This window comes from Chionomys nivalis, chromosome 12 (genome assembly GCF_950005125.1).
Source record: "Chionomys nivalis chromosome 12, mChiNiv1.1, whole genome shotgun sequence".
Taxonomy (NCBI): domain Eukaryota; kingdom Metazoa; phylum Chordata; class Mammalia; order Rodentia; family Cricetidae; genus Chionomys; species Chionomys nivalis.
Window position 1 is genome coordinate 48153951 of NC_080097.1, and position 14976 is coordinate 48168926.

At 51.0% G+C, this 14976-nt stretch overlaps 2 protein-coding genes across 9 annotated transcripts in view; one reads left to right on the forward strand and one right to left on the reverse strand.

The window, feature by feature from the left end:
- Extl3 (exostosin like glycosyltransferase 3) overlaps window positions 1-2924 on the forward strand; it is a 94865-nt gene extending 91941 nt beyond the window's left edge. For all 6 annotated transcript variants that reach the window (XM_057786046.1, XM_057786045.1, XM_057786050.1 and 3 more), the window contains one exon: window positions 294-2924. In XM_057786046.1, coding sequence (XP_057642029.1) covers window positions 294-503 — 210 coding nt within the window. In that variant the 3' untranslated portion in view covers window positions 504-2924. The remainder of the gene's footprint in view (window positions 1-293) is intronic.
- Window positions 2925-8728: 5804 nt separating this feature from the next.
- Window positions 8729-14976, reverse strand: part of Ints9 (integrator complex subunit 9) — an 86141-nt gene continuing 79893 nt past the window's right edge. For all 3 annotated transcript variants that reach the window (XM_057786805.1, XM_057786807.1, XM_057786806.1), the window contains 4 exons: window positions 14271-14438; window positions 11983-12081; window positions 10903-11040; window positions 8729-9214 (listed from right to left, as the gene is read on the reverse strand). In XM_057786805.1, the coding sequence (XP_057642788.1) occupies window positions 9038-9214; window positions 10903-11040; window positions 11983-12081; window positions 14271-14438 (582 nt within the window). In that variant the 3' untranslated portion in view covers window positions 8729-9037. The remainder of the gene's footprint in view (window positions 9215-10902; window positions 11041-11982; window positions 12082-14270; window positions 14439-14976) is intronic.

The window sequence follows — 14976 nt, forward strand, 5'->3', positions numbered from 1 at the left end:
GAAAAATATGGTTGAAACAACTATACCAACATCTTGCTGTACCACCCAGGTAAAGATTGCAGGTAGACTTGTTTGGGCCAGTCACACTGGGCATACTAATACTTTGTGTCTGATGAGTATGGTGACATGGAAAGGCCCCCTGTGAGTGTTTTGGATACATACATGCTGGACTGTGTGGATGTAGCCATTGGCTCAGCAGCTTCTCTGTGGAAATAGCATTGGCTTGGCCACGCTATGAGGTTCTGTCAGCAGTTATGCTGTGTTCTCACCCTGCTCTCTCCTTCTGTTTCCAGGTGACATCGAGGTGGACTTTCCGATGCCCGGGGTGCCCTCAGGCCCTGTCCCATGATGACTCTCACTTTCACGAGCGGCACAAGTGTATCAACTTCTTTGTCAAGGTGTACGGCTATATGCCCCTCTTATACACACAGTTCAGGGTGGACTCTGTGCTCTTCAAGACCCGCCTGCCCCACGACAAGACCAAGTGCTTCAAGTTCATTTAGGGCCTTGCCAGTTCTGAAGAGACCATGAGTGGAGTGAGGAGAGTCGCTCCACGGTTCCCAGGCATTGAAGGACCTTGGGGACATCTGTGGGGCTGGGGAAGGCAGCAGGAAGAGTGGAAGGGAGTAGCTGTCTTTATCTTGAAGTCAGTCACACTGGGCCCAGCATCCTGGTCAGCAGACTCGGGGCTTCTGCACGGGGCACTGACTGATGGTGAACACTGAGGACTGTGGGACTCTGGGGAGTCACTAGTTCATAAGCCCAGGACGGCTGGTTCGTGGTTTTTAAATTCAGTGACAACTATTATTATTTAAAGAGAGTTTCACATCTGCCATTCGAGGCTTATTTATATGTGTGCATATATGTACACACATACGTGTATATAAATATATATGCACACACATATACATATATATATATATATATTTGGTGGGGTGGGGGTGCACCTGAAATTTCTGCCAATCTCTCCAAGGGAGGGACCTACCTGGCTATGTATTTAGTGGAGAGGGTCCTGACCCTGTGTTACTTGGACTGTCCCAATGGCACTGGCTGCAGAAATAAGCAGGATGGACTTGGCCTAGGCAAGATCTCCTAATCTACCCCAACCCCTTCCTGTAGCCTCAGTGATGCTAACACAGCTTCCCCTCCTGCTGGGGGCTGCACAGTGGGGCCGGCATGTTCCCTGGGCTTTGAGGGCTGGTGCCAGGTAGCACTTGTCTTGGGGGTTATTGCCACTCTTCCATTCTTTCTTGTGTTTGAGAGAGGATAAGGAAGCAACCTGTGAGGCGGGGATGAGGCCTCTGCTGCCCAATGACCTTTAGCTCACCCTCCTGGTGACGCCGGTGCGGGGCACTGGTGCAGGTCCCTGTACAATTTAGCAGGTCTCGACTGGGAGCTTGTATGGTGCAGAACTGGCCTGTGTCCTTTGAGGATCCTAGAGTCTCACGGCAGCGCCTTGGGATGGATACCTAAGTGAGTTCACCTTTCCCCTCACGTCTGAACTCCATTGTGTACCTGTGGGGTTTAGACCCCGGATGTTGAGTTGCCTGTTGGAAGCCCCCTCTTTCAAGGTCTGGGACATGCTAGAAGCTGGAGGCTGGGGTCCGCTAGGAGAGTTCTAGTCCGGCTTTGGAAGCTAACAGGCGCTCACCCCCACATTACCGCTCTCCACTCCCAGGGCTGCCAGTGAAATAAACTGATTTTGGGGGTGGTGGCAGCAGGAAACTGGAAGCGTAGGGTTGTGTCAGGGATTCCGCCTGTGACTTGTCACTCCGCCCACCTGGCTGAAGTGGAACTGAGCAGCTGCACCAGACAGAGCTCAGGGCTGTCCTGGCCGTGCACCTGCCTTACGCCAGTCCCGTCTTCCTAGGCCCTGACGCGAGTGCTGCTGTCCTGACTTCTCTGTAGATCCCTTCTGCTGGAGGCTGCTGTGGCCTCCGCCTTCCAGGAGTCCCTGCGGCCAGAGGGCCAGGCTGCTGCAGAGCTTCCATCGGTGTCTTCTGGGACGTAGTTCTTAGCACCTCAGCAAAGGGGTCCAGACTCCTTCCCCGACTCTCTGTCCTCTTTCTGTTCCTTGTGGCAGTAGCCCTCTTCCCTCAGGGGAGCCAAAGAGTGTGGTGGTTTTTTTGCTAACTATGTGGCTGCTATTTTTTACTTCCCAGTATTGGGGATGGAACCCGGAGCTGTGGATGGGCATCCCGACAATCGCTCTGCCGTGAGCCCCGGCCCTATCTGCCTTGTTTCTTTTAATGTGAGAACTTGTAGATTGCTGTGGTATCTGATGAGGAAGTCCGTCTCTACGGTAGAACCCCTCTGGAGGGCACTGAAAGCTGTTGGTCACTCATGGATGTCATCGAAATGTGTTTGAGGGATAGTGATGTCAGAGCATCCTATGGGGTAGCATTTCTGGGCCCGGTGGGAACGCTAACTGAAGGTCCCCAGCAACAAGTATGGACAGTGACTGAGGGACTCTCGGAGGCAAGAGGCAGAGACAAGCAATTGGACACTGCTTGTCATTTGGGCTGGGGAGCCAGGGAGCATGCCTGGAAATGATTCTTCCTGCTATAAGCTGCTTTGCCGCAGCTCACCATGGTCATCTAGTGCAGATTCCTAACACAGGTCACACCTGGCTACCCAGTCTCAGCTTCCAGGGCCAGGACAGCCTTGTTTTTCAGTTGCTCTTTATCTTGAGGGCAAGGGCCACCCACAGAGTGACAGTCTCCCAGGGTGTCTCAGGCCAGTGGACCACCTACAACGCTCTTGTCTGGGGTGGTCTTGTTAGCGCAGGTGAAGCTGGAGGGTGGGGCTGCCTGGGGCTCTGATAACATAATTTGTCCATCTGTCTGCCCCTTTCAAACCATGAGCACAAAGGTCTTACGTTGGATTTTTGTAAAAAAACGAAATAAATGGAGACTTTAACTCAAGCTGTGTGGAGGTGTTTGGTTATTCTCAGCAGGGAAAGAAGAGTTACCTGAGCCAGGGTGCCTGCCTGAACACAGTGGCCTCTGCGTGGCCAGCTGGGAGCCCTCCAACATCAGCCAGGGAGCCGTAAGGGGAGCCGACAAGCAGGAGCCCAGGCGGTCAGCCCGTGTTTTATTTTGCACACCAGCCAAGCTTTTTTACTGTGGAGATTTAAAAAAGATTTATTTTTATCATGCGTGCATGCGTGTGTGTATGTGCACACGCGTGTGTGTGCGTGTGTTTAAGTGTATAATCTCATGTTTGCAGCTGCCTGCTGAGGCCAAAAGAGGGCATCAGATCTGCGCAGCAACAGGTCTTTTTAACCACTGAGCCATCTCTGGCTCCTCCCATTTGCTTTAGGAATGTGTTATGGTGTCCTGTGCTGACCTGGCAGGGGTGGTCTCTGGGCTTCACTTCCACATCAAGTCACAGGCTTTTGGTGTGTGCATCTGAGAACTACTTGGTTGAGAGCAAGTGCTGTCCTGGGCTGTGGAAGATGGAACCTGGGAATTCCAGGCCTGCAAAGGCAGGCCCTCCTCTGGTTCTGCAGGTGGGAGCCCGGGGCACTGACATCTAAGATTGATAGGACCTAATATTGTCCCCTGGTGAGGCCAGAAGTGGAAGTGGTGCCATAGTTACTATTTCTTGCCCAGAGTACTGAGGAGGGTGAAGGAGGCTGCTATATAAAAAAATCGCACTGTATACACGGAATGCCTATTTAGAATTTCTGGTTAGTTCTGTGGAATCCAGAGTGTCTTGGAGTGTGTGCTGTGAAGTGGCCGCTGTCCTGTCTCCTGGCAGAGCAGCCTTGCTTGCTGGCTGTGGCCTCCTGCGTGCTCTATGTCACACACTGGAGGAGAATCCCGAAGAGCGCAGCGCCAAGGAAGCCATTGGGCTCCTGATGAAAGAGTGGGGACAGGTAAGTTGGGGGAGAGGACAGGCAGAGTGAGTGGGATTGCTCCCAAGGTACCTGGACATTGAGTGACTTGTGGGGTGGGGTTCAGACCCTTTGCTAGGGGAGGCAGCAGGAAGGGTGGAAATGGGGGTAGTTATCTTGGCCAACAGCCGTCTGTGCATTTCAGTGATAAGCGAGCCCGGGGTGGAGATGCAGACCTGTAGCCCAGGCGCTCCAGAGGCAGGAAGACTGCCTGAAGGTATCTTGGGCACTTGGGCCGTTTCCTGAGTTCAGCTATTTGGGATTAAGCTGCCGTGAAGGCAGGAGCAAGACCTTTGGTGGACACCTGTCTTCCTGCAGGACCCGTGAGTGCGGTTGTTGGGTAATGCACATTTGTACAGTTTTCCGAGCATCTGGGAGACCTTTTCCTGCAGCGACCGCTGCATTTTGTACTTGCAGTGATGCTGAGGTGTGTTCCATTCCTCGTGCTCAGCGCCACAGGCCAGACTTGGGTTCGAAGTTCAGGCCACATTTCTTGGTGACTAATGATGGGAAGTATCTTCTAAGTTTACCACGCCACCTTTCTTATTAAATGTTCATTGACACTTCCATGCACGGGTATAATTCATCTCATTCCCGTCTCCTGTCAGTCCCCTTTCTCCTCTCTGGATCCCCTTTCACCCCCTATACCCTTTGTGCTTTGTGAACGAGCTGAGTTTGAACAGGGCTGTCTGTGACCGCGGGTATGGTACTGTCTACTGGAGTCTGGTGGGCTCACCAGTGGGTACACAGTTGAATACAGTGACTTCCCTTCTAGAATCTCAGAGTAGCCAGTAGTTTAACATTGAGGGGTGGAGCCCCACAAGCCCCTCCTCCCCGCACGGCTGATTGTGGACATTTGGACATGGCCATCTTGCACAAACCAGTGCAGGCAACTAGCTGCTGAGCTCATGGTTGCGATGGCTGTGTCATGCCCAGGAGATGGCTCTTAGATTCTTTCTGCTCCTCTTCTGCCTTGTTCCCTGAGCCTAAGAGTGGGTAATAAAAATGCCCTCTGTCCCTTATTCTCAGCACTGTGATTAGCCACGTGTCACTGTGCTTGCCACCGTTCAGAGGGGGAGACTTCTGATTAAGGTTGATAGTAGCATTTGCCTGCAAGTGTCAATTTTTAGAGGGCAGTTTGATGCTATGTCAATCTAACTAAACAATAGCAGTAAGTTACCCCCTAGGGCCTATGTTTTTGACCAGTTATAATGGTCCCAGGCATAGGTGTTCTCCCATGGTGGGAGCTCAAACCCATCATCGAGTCGTTGGTTAACCCCAGAGTGTCATCTCACTGCAGAGGTGGGCACAGTTCACCTGGCAGGTTAGTGTTGGGTTTATAGAGTTGATAGCTGGGCAGGATCTTGGCGCATTTCTCCCTTACCAACCCACCTAGCATTTTCCAGGAGTAGGAAAGCTAGCCGGCAGCGAGCAAGTTCTAGTGCAGGTTTGGCTCAATTTCCCTAGCTCTTGCAACCAGAGGGTGTGGTGTCTTCAGAACAAGGTCTTACCATACAGTTCTGCTGGACAGCCATGAGGGATGCCAAGAGCTTGTATTACCTTGGGGGCCTCCGAGGTCTCCTTGTTAACAATTCAGGGAAGTACCAAACAATTGGCACTAGGAATTTTTTCTAGTTCCTTTATTTTTCCCTCTGAGCTTACTTTTGTTCTTTTTAGTTTCTGGAGGTAAAAACGTAGGTCCGTTTTAGGCCTTCCTTTCCTTTTTCCTTTTTTTTTTTTAAAGATTATTTATTATGTATGCAGTATTCTGCCTTCAGGCCAGAAGAGAGCACCAGGTCTCATTATAGATGGTTGTGAGCCACCTTGTGGTTGCTGGGAATTGAACTCAGGACCTCTGGAAGAGCAGTCAGTGCTCTTCTGAGCCACTTCTCCAGCCCTAGACCTTCCTTTCCCATGACTATTTAAGGTCTGTCTTGAAGTTGTTTTAAAGCACAATTCTTTTTTTTTTTTTTTTTTTTTTTTAAATGTGTAGCCCAGGCTGACCTTTGCCTCCTTCAGCAAATCCTACCGGCATGCGCCACAACCGGCTAGTTCCTCTTTTTGAGAGTGGGGTCTCTCTGCATTTATGCCAGCCTGTGTGTGCATATATATGTGCACATACAGAGACCAGCGATCACACTTGGTGTTGTTCTTATGAGCTGTCAACTTGTTTCTTCAGTCAGGCTCTCTCACTGGGTGTTGGGGCTCAATTAGTCTGGGCTGGCTAGCCAGTGTTAGCCCAGGATCCCACTTTTCTCTGTCTCCCTTATACTGGATTACAAGCACATTCAGTCAGACCCAGATTTCCCCTTGGACTCTGGGGACAGAAGTCATGTCCTCATGTTTACATAGCAAGCACTTCCCCAGCTCCAGTTAAGACCATTTTTTTTTTTTTAGTTCATTGGCGAATAAACTTTTTGATCCACACTTATTTTTATGAGCTGCTTAGTTTCTGAATATTTGCAGGTTTCTAAAATGCGTTATAAAATTCAAATTTAATTCCACTCTGGTAAATGTTGCCTGGGTGACTTTAAACATAGCAAGGCTTGTTCATTGCCTGCCACATGGTCTTTATAATCAATACCACTGCTCTTGAAGACTGATGTGCAGCTGGAGCACAGCCACCTCTGTGCCCAAGACGGGTACTTGGGTGAAGGCCGTTGAGCTCCGTTTAGCTCATTTATAAATGCACTGCTTTGGTTATTTTAATAATTAGTGTCATCAAATTTTCAGCTCTGTGGCTTGGCCCTCGGCACCGTTGATTCATAGCCGTGATTGTATCTCCCTGATGAGCTGTCACCTCTGGCAGCATCACCGTCCAGTCTGCACTGCTGTTCACGTGGCGTAGCCTCCCCCAGCCAGTTGCTTTCCTTCTGGCTTTAATGTGTAACTGTAAGCAGTATATAGTTTTTTTTTTTTTTTTTTTTTGGTTTTTCGAGACAGGGTTTCTCTGTGGTTTTGGAGCCTGTCCTGGAACTAGCTCTTGTAGACCAGGTTGGTCTATAGTTTTTTTTTTGTTGTTTTTTTCAGGACAGAGTTTCTCTGTAGCCCTGGCTGTCCTGGAACTCACTCTGTAGACCAGGCTGGCCTCAAACTCAGAGATCCACCTGTCTCTGCCTCCCAAGTGCTGAGATTAAAGATGTGCGCCGCCACCACCACCCGGCTTTTTTTTTTTTTAAGACAGGGTTTCTCTGTGTAGTCTTGAGTGTCCTGCAACTCGCTTTGTAGACCAAGCTGACCTCAAACTTGCGGAGCTCCACCTGCCTCTGCCTCCCGAGTTCTAGGATTAAAGGTGTGTGTCACCACTGCCCGGCTAGTTGTTTTTAATGTTTAAATCAGCCCTAACAGTCCCTCCGTGTTAGCTAGCCGTGGGCTTGCTGCCCTGCACGCCACCATCCGCCCTCCAGCGGAAACTTGTCGTTTCCTCCCTTTCAGTTGAGGGTCTCCTCCGGGTGGGCTGCCCTTTCCTTACTCCCCAATTCCTCTGGGTTTCGAGTATGTGTGGTTGTTATTCAATCTGCCTATCTAACATCCTATCTGCCACCTCTACTCTAGTCCCTGCTACGTTTGCCTGGCGTTTAAACATGAGGTTGGCCCTCACGGGAGCTATCAGGGGCCTCGTGTTGTTTACTCTTGCTTTGTGGGGAATGTGATCTATTTAAACTGTAACTGTAAAGTGTTTTTAGTTCATGGCCAGTTTTAGTTTGCAGACAACTTACCCATCTTCCATCTTTATCAGTCTTTACCAAATCAGGAAGTCATTTAAGAGCAAGGGTGAAAGACAGTGAGTTTAACAGTGATGATGTATAAGAAACTGACCACCAGGAATCGCAGCACTCAGGAGGCAGAGGCAGGAGGAGCTCTGAGTTCGAGGCCAGCCTGGTCTACGAGCGAGTTCCAGGACAGCCAGGGCTATACAGTGAAACCCTGTCTCAAAAACCAAAACAAGGTAGAGTGGGCCTGTCATCCTTTAAAGAAGTTACACATGCTTACTGAAGGTGGGAGGACACAGGCCACATGCACACGTGGAGGTCAGAGGTCAGCTTTCAGGACCTGGTTTCCTGTGCTTCCCACCATGTGCTTTCCAGGGACTGAACGGAGCCATTGGGCTTGGCAAGTCTTGAGTCTTGGTCTTCATATCCCTCAAGCCTTGTGATGCTCACCAGTGGGCTGGTCTCTCAGCGGCTATTGGCTGAAGGAGTGGAAGGAGCTCCCACAACACCCGCCCCCCCCTTACTCACTCTCTAGACCAGGCTGGCCTCAAACTCACAGAGATCCACCTGTCTCTGCCTCCTGAGTGCTGGGATTAAAGGCATGTGCCACTACTGCCTAGCTAAGAAGTATCTTTTAACAGAATTGAAATCAATCTGAATTCCATGTTGCTCTTGTCTCCTCTTCTGTTTTGTTTTTCGAGACAGGGTTTCTCTGTGTATCCCTGATTGTCCTGAAAGTCATTCTGTAGACCAGACTGGCCTCGAACTTAGGAGGTAGGTGGATCTTTGAGTGCTGGACTAAGAGCATATACCACCATGCATGACTTGTTCCTGCTTCTTGAGACAGAGTCTAATGAGCCCGGGCTAGCCTTGAACTTGCTGTGGATCAGATGATGACTTTGAATTCTCCAGCACAGGGATTATATCTGTGCTTTTGTAAACGGGGCTGGGTTATGATAAAGGCAGAGGTGAGACAGATGTGCTGTGACATTTTCACTATTGGGTGTGGTTTCAGACCATCCCAGCCCCCCAGATATTAAATCATTATTTAGACTATAGTTCAACAGAACAGGGTACTTCTATAAAAATAATGTTTATTTTAGCAAGATGGGCCACAGAATAGAGCTGGATAGGCTAGGTCTCTGACTTGGGGACTGTCCTTTGTTAGGTATAGCGCTGTAGGCAGGTTTAAGTCCGAGAGCTGCCCCCTTCGAGCCCTGAAAACGCAGGCATTTCCCACTCCTCTAGGAAAGGCTTTTGTCAATGCTGCCACCCCAAGCTGCTCGAGAGCTCCAGAACCAAAAAGAACAGGACTCCAAAAGTTCTTGGCTTCAGCAGAAGGAAGTGCAGGTCCTGGCCGGGGACACCTCTCACCTCTGGAAGCCAGAGGACACCACCAGACTGTCCGTGGTGAAGGGTGCCCCACTCAGAACTTCTGTAGGAACCTGAGGACAAGGTCCCGCAATCGCACCCTCAGAGTCTCGTCGTTGTCACAGATGATGTGAGTTGAGTCTTCTTCAATCTGGATGAGTGTCTCAGCTTCCTGCAGCAGGACAATATGGCCCTTGGCTGTGTCTTCCACCTTAATGTCACTGAAGCCATGCTGTTCCAAGAGAAAAGAGGAGGATGGCTACTCTGAAAGCAAGGCCTGACTAAGTACTTGAGACTGGCATTACTCTTAACACAGCTCTTTCGACTATCAGGATCAGAATGCAACCAGAGTTTCATGTTTATAGAAGGCCTCAAACAGCCGGGCCGTGGTGGCACATGCCTTTAATCCTAGCACTTAGAGGCAGGCGGATTTCCCAGTTCGAGGCCAGCCTGGTCTACAAAGCAAGTTCCAGGACAGCAAGGCAGCACTGAGAAACCTTGTCTTTAAAAAAAGGCCCCAGACAGACAAAATGTCAGGAAAACAGCCAAATCGCCCCACCCTTTTTACGAGAATATGAGGGACTTGAGCACACCCAGAGATTCAGGGTGGACACCAGGTTGTCAACCTTGGCACTTGCCCACGTTCAGTTCCCACAGTTCTGAGTCCTAGGGAAAGCGCCACTCCTCAAAGCAGGGTATGGCAGCATCCCTCCAGCCACCTTTATTGCAATTGTAGCATCGCCTTAGAAATCAGAACTGCAGCTACAGTAGAGAGAATTTCCTGGATGGGACATAAACAGGCAAATGCCTGATGCAGGGCTGCCTGTCCTTGGCTGCAGATAGCACCCATTCAGCTTTGGGAAGGCGGTGAGGTCTGCAGGGCACATGCAATCAAAGGGGCTTGCTCCTGGACGAGTCAGGCAGGAGGAAAAGGTAAGGAAAAGCCAGCTATTTTGAGAAATAATAATTTAAAAACTCAGAGGTAAGAACCAGGATCCCTGTCAGGCCACAAGGGAGATGGGGTCCTTTGCTCATCTGCAGGACTATGAAGATCCTGAGAGCAGTTTGTGAGAATCAAAAAGTTCAAAGACCAAGCCTTCTGAGACTTGAAAGAAGTCGGCAACTGAGACAGCGTGGTCATTAACAGCTTGGTTGCACGCTGTCCCTCTCCGCCATCGTGCACTGGAGCTAGCCCAGTTCTCTCAGAAGCATACCCCATCCCCCTTCCTAGCAAGGGTGATAATATGGAAGCAGTGAGCATTATAATCCTGTGACTGAAGACAAAATTATAAAAACTTTAAGGTAGTCTACTGCCCTGCCCCAGCACCAACGCAGTCAAGGAATTTCCCCTTTCGGGGCTGGAGAGATGGCTCCATGGTTAAGAGCATTGCTGTTCTTCCAGAGAACCTGGGCCATGGTTCAATCCCTAGCATCCAATGGCAGCTCCTAACTGTAACTCTAGCTTCAGGGGATCAGCCTCCTCTTCTGGCCTCCTTGGGCACCAGGCAAACACATGGTACACAGATTAATACGTAGGCAGAACACCTACACACACACACACACACATCTCTCCTTTGGGAGGAGCAGCTACTGGGGCCCAGGGAATAGATGGCCACTGAGACAGGACTTGAGTGTCTCCATCACGCTTCTGTCTGAATCACTACCTGTCTAGCCACGCTGATGCTAGCCCTCCTGGCTGGCAGTGGTCTTCTGAGAAGAGCAAGGCTCCCGTGAAGATGGGCAGTTTTAACGTGCCACACTTGTTTCTAGGGTTCTGCTCCCTCGTCCCAGACGGAAGGTAAGGCTGCTCTGGGGACAGCCCAGGAGGGAAGGCGTAATTTGGCTTAACCCATTTTGAGCCTCTCCTTGGGCTATAGCATCCTGGCTTATCCTAGGCACACATCGGGCCACCAGGCTCACCTTTTCCAGGGTCTGCACGAACTGCTCTACCGGGATGGAGCCGCTCAGCAGAGGCTTCAGCACTTTGCAGTCAGGAACATCCTCACTCACCCGCTTCCTCTTCTTACTGCTGGTGGGCTGGGCGGGCCGGGGAGGGGGCTAGGACAATCAAAGTGCAGCTTTCAGTGAGGGCCTCTTCACTGAGCTGAGCTCATGACCCTGCTGGTCTGAGAGGCCAGGCTTATCATCACCTGGGTCCATGTGGGTTAGTGCAAACCATGTGCTTGGGATCATATCTGCCTTTCAGCGAGAACTGTGTTTACATTTCGAGGGATTCCGCTACTTGCTGATGAAGTCCCTCCTAATGGACACTGGCAACCACAGCCATGCACGGTGATTAAGAACAGACTGTGAGCCGGGCGATGGTGGTGCACTCCCAGCATTTGGGAGGCAGAGGCAGGCGGATCTCGGTGAGTTCGAGTCCAGCCTGGTCTAGAAGAGCTAGTTCCAGGACAGGAACCAAAAGCTACTGAGAAACCCTGTCTTGAAAATTAAAAAAAAAAAAAAAAAAAAAAAAAGACTGTGGTGTCTAGCAGGTAAGTGCTGGCTGTGCTACCAGACAGATATGTGGAAAACGTGAGATACTGAGGTCAGAGAAATCCTGGACCTCAGGGCTCCGAAAATTAACCAGGAGAATGCACGGCAGGAATTCTTCAGAGGTGAGTGCTGCCTGCCCATGTGTCAGGCTTTGGGCCTCCCCGGCTCTGTACTGTGCCTGTATCCCAGGCCTCGTAAGGGATAGGTACTGTCTGCACCTTTTGGGTCTTACCCCACAGTGCCCAGGCTTGAGGCTCAACAAGGAACATGCCCACGATAAGATGGGGTAATGCTACTTCTAGAGGGGCCAACAGGGCACTCCTCAGGCTGGCTTGTGTGCTTTGACGCATGTGGTTAGAGGGAGACGTGTAAGAACTCATATGAAGTGCCTTCTTTGTTTCAAGAACACACGTCTCACCTAACCGGATCTTCAGTGTCTGGCTGGGGAGCCAGAGCTGTCCTGAGGGGAGGGGTCTCTCCTGGGTTCCCACAAGCCCTCAGTACCTGAAGCACATGTTTGTTATCCTTCGTGTGCAGCACAGCTGAGACAGTTGCCAAGGAGATGCCAGGCTTGATTTCCATGGGCACCAGGGAGTCTGCCAGCTGAAAGCAAACACAGGGTTTCAGACGGGCTCGCTCTGAGGGGGCAGGAAGAACGCCAGGGTGGACGGTGACCCAGGGCCTAGTGGAGCACAGCACTGAGCTCTTAGCATTCTCCTGTCCCGGTGGGAAAGGCCTCCGAGGCTGGCCGCTATATTTGTCTTGGATTTTACTTACACTGCCAGAATCTAAAATCTCCAGATAACTCACTGCATGAAGCAGGTACACACTCCCACAAATCTCTTGCCAATTACAGTGATGGAAGAGGGACCAGCAGGAAGGGGTGGAGACAGCAGACGAAGGCTAGAGGAGGGAGTGGGAACTGAGAGTGCCACCGCATCTCAGCACTGCAGCAGGGTCCATCAGGGCAGCTTCACGTCACTGTGCCCTGGACCCCACAACTACAAACCCCCCCCCCCACGACATCACTCATACAGCTCCAGCCAGTTCCTGAAGTCTTCTCAGAGCCTCCAAGAACCTCCCAGATTCCTCAACACACACACCCGGTATAGATTCCTTTTACTCTGCCTTGGGCTCACCCCTATACCTTCTCCAGGTGACCACTGTCACACAGGATAGGGGCTATCGCACATGGACCGAGTGGTTTTCTGATTCCTGGCAATCTGGTGTCTGCCAATGGCAGGACAAGTGGCCCCTATTGTGGGACTGTGTTTTCCAATGAGGTCACTGAAGAGGTGCCTTTTCCTGTGCAGCTACAGTGCACACTCTGCAGTGAGCGCGGACCTCTGAGGTCCTCGTGCTCAGCCTGGCTATGTGCTGTTCTTAGCTGTACAGATCTCCAGGAAGCCAGGGTGCCTTTACTTAAAAACAAAATGTGCAAGATGCCATTGCATAAGCATTGGCGTTACTATCAGTTGTGCAGAGGAAGTAGCTTATATCATTTAAACATCGACGAACAAGAAGGGAGGGCTTTCCTATGAAGTGAGGAAGCATGAGTGGAGAGTGAGGTGTGCCTCACTGGGGTGCAGTTACCCAACACGTGACTACCAGGTCCCATCCTTCACCTCTGCCCGGCTCACAAACACACTCTGCTCCGTAAGTGACTGTTCTCTGCACAGGTCAGGCTGGCATGGAGGCCTGAAGGTGGCATCACAGGGACCAAGTTGTTGAGAGATTCCCTGGGCAGCTTTAAGCTACCTCCAAGGCCTCAAGGTGGGCCTTCTCAGAGGGGACAAGTGACCACTGGAGTAACTCTAGAGCCCCAACCCACGGCAGCTTAGGTCAGCACTCCGAGGGCAGCATTCCCCGCCCCCCATGAGCCGGGTCTTCTATGATAACCGGCCTGAGGACTGACAGCTCACAGTGCGCAAGTCCTTCTTGGAAGACTAGATCAGAGTCTGTAGCCTGGGGAGACACTCCTCTAACTGCAGAAGATTTTAACCCTTTCATCCTCCGCATGTGCTTTGCTTGCCTGTGGTTAAAGAAACGGCCCTTCTGAATCTGTCCTAGGCTGTACTGGGTGATACAGCAACCCTGACTCCCATATGAAGCAGAACCTAGAGAAAGGCCTCTGAGAAGCTGAAGAGACAGTGGTGGAGCTGCAGGGGGAGGGGAGCAGAGCACCGGCAATTCTCCGAAAGAGAAAGTTAGAGAACCTTCTCATTGCCAAGCCAGCCATCTGTTTTCTAGAACTTTTCCCCAGCAAAAGCCATTTATACAAATCAAAGCTATTCAAAGGTGTCTAACAGACACACTGAGAAACCCGAGTGCTGGGGGCCCCTAGGCAGCAGCTCCACACTGCTCTGCAGTCACCTCCTCTTCCTTGCTGTTGTCCCTAGCTGAGTCACACTTGACTGTTCATAAGTCCAATGTACCTTTTCCATTTCCTTATGATAAAACCCAAGATAGCACTTAGGAGAATGTAAACCATTCAATTTCGGAATAAACAACCTTAAATGATGCCGAAGTAAATACAAACGAGTAAGTTTACACTTCTCCTTTCGCAAACATGAGTTCCAGGAAGGACAGGAAACCCTAAGTGGGCACTGGCATCCTCTGTAGTGGAGACCCAGCATGCCACCTGCAGGCCCCACCACTGAAGCCTAACAGAAGGAGCAGTCACGTGCCTGGGGTCTGTGCTCTTTCCTTCCTTCACTTTTGACAGACTGGCTATGTCCCAGAGGGCACGCTGGCAGAAACTCAAGTTTAAGGGCGAAAGGACAGCAGCTCACCTCTGGCATGATTTCAATTTTCTCATAGCGTCGTTTGAAGGGCAGGGCGAGGACCTCAGCCCGCCGATAGGACATGGCTGGTGGCTGGCAGTCGATCATGAGGTCCATCCTGTGGGACTGGGCTGGGGGTGGCTGCGTGTACTGCTCAGGACAGACCACGTGCAGGGGCTGAGGAGGAATGGGATAAGGGGGTCACAAGAAAGGGCAGGAGCTGGGTGCAGAGCAGCCCGCCAAGCCTCCTCCTGACCCCTGTTGTACCATCCTGAGTGCTCAAGCCCACTAAGTCAGACCACCAGGGCACATTCTCTCAAACCCAGCTAGCCCTGAGGGAGAAGAGGAACCCAGGTGGTTGAGGAAAAGGTCTGTTTCCTCTGCACCTGCCTTCAGTTTTCACTACATTGAGTAACTTTGGTGGTGACATCATTGTGTCTACTCCCTAGCTAAGCTCAGCTCCTTGAGTGCAGTCCTCCTGCGATACTTGCCCTGTCAGCTATTACAAGTCCTTGACTCGCGAGAACTGTGGCTTTGTGCTGGCCCAGTATTCTTGGCCTGGTGTATCGTAGGCCATCTCCAAGAGAGTGGAAACCGGTGAGGCACATACCTACCTGAGTACAACAGAACTGGAGAAGAAACTGTACAAAAATCAGCCTGCTGATGCTGGCAATCCATAGGTCCCTGCTCTGATTTAAGAGTTTGGATCAAGCCA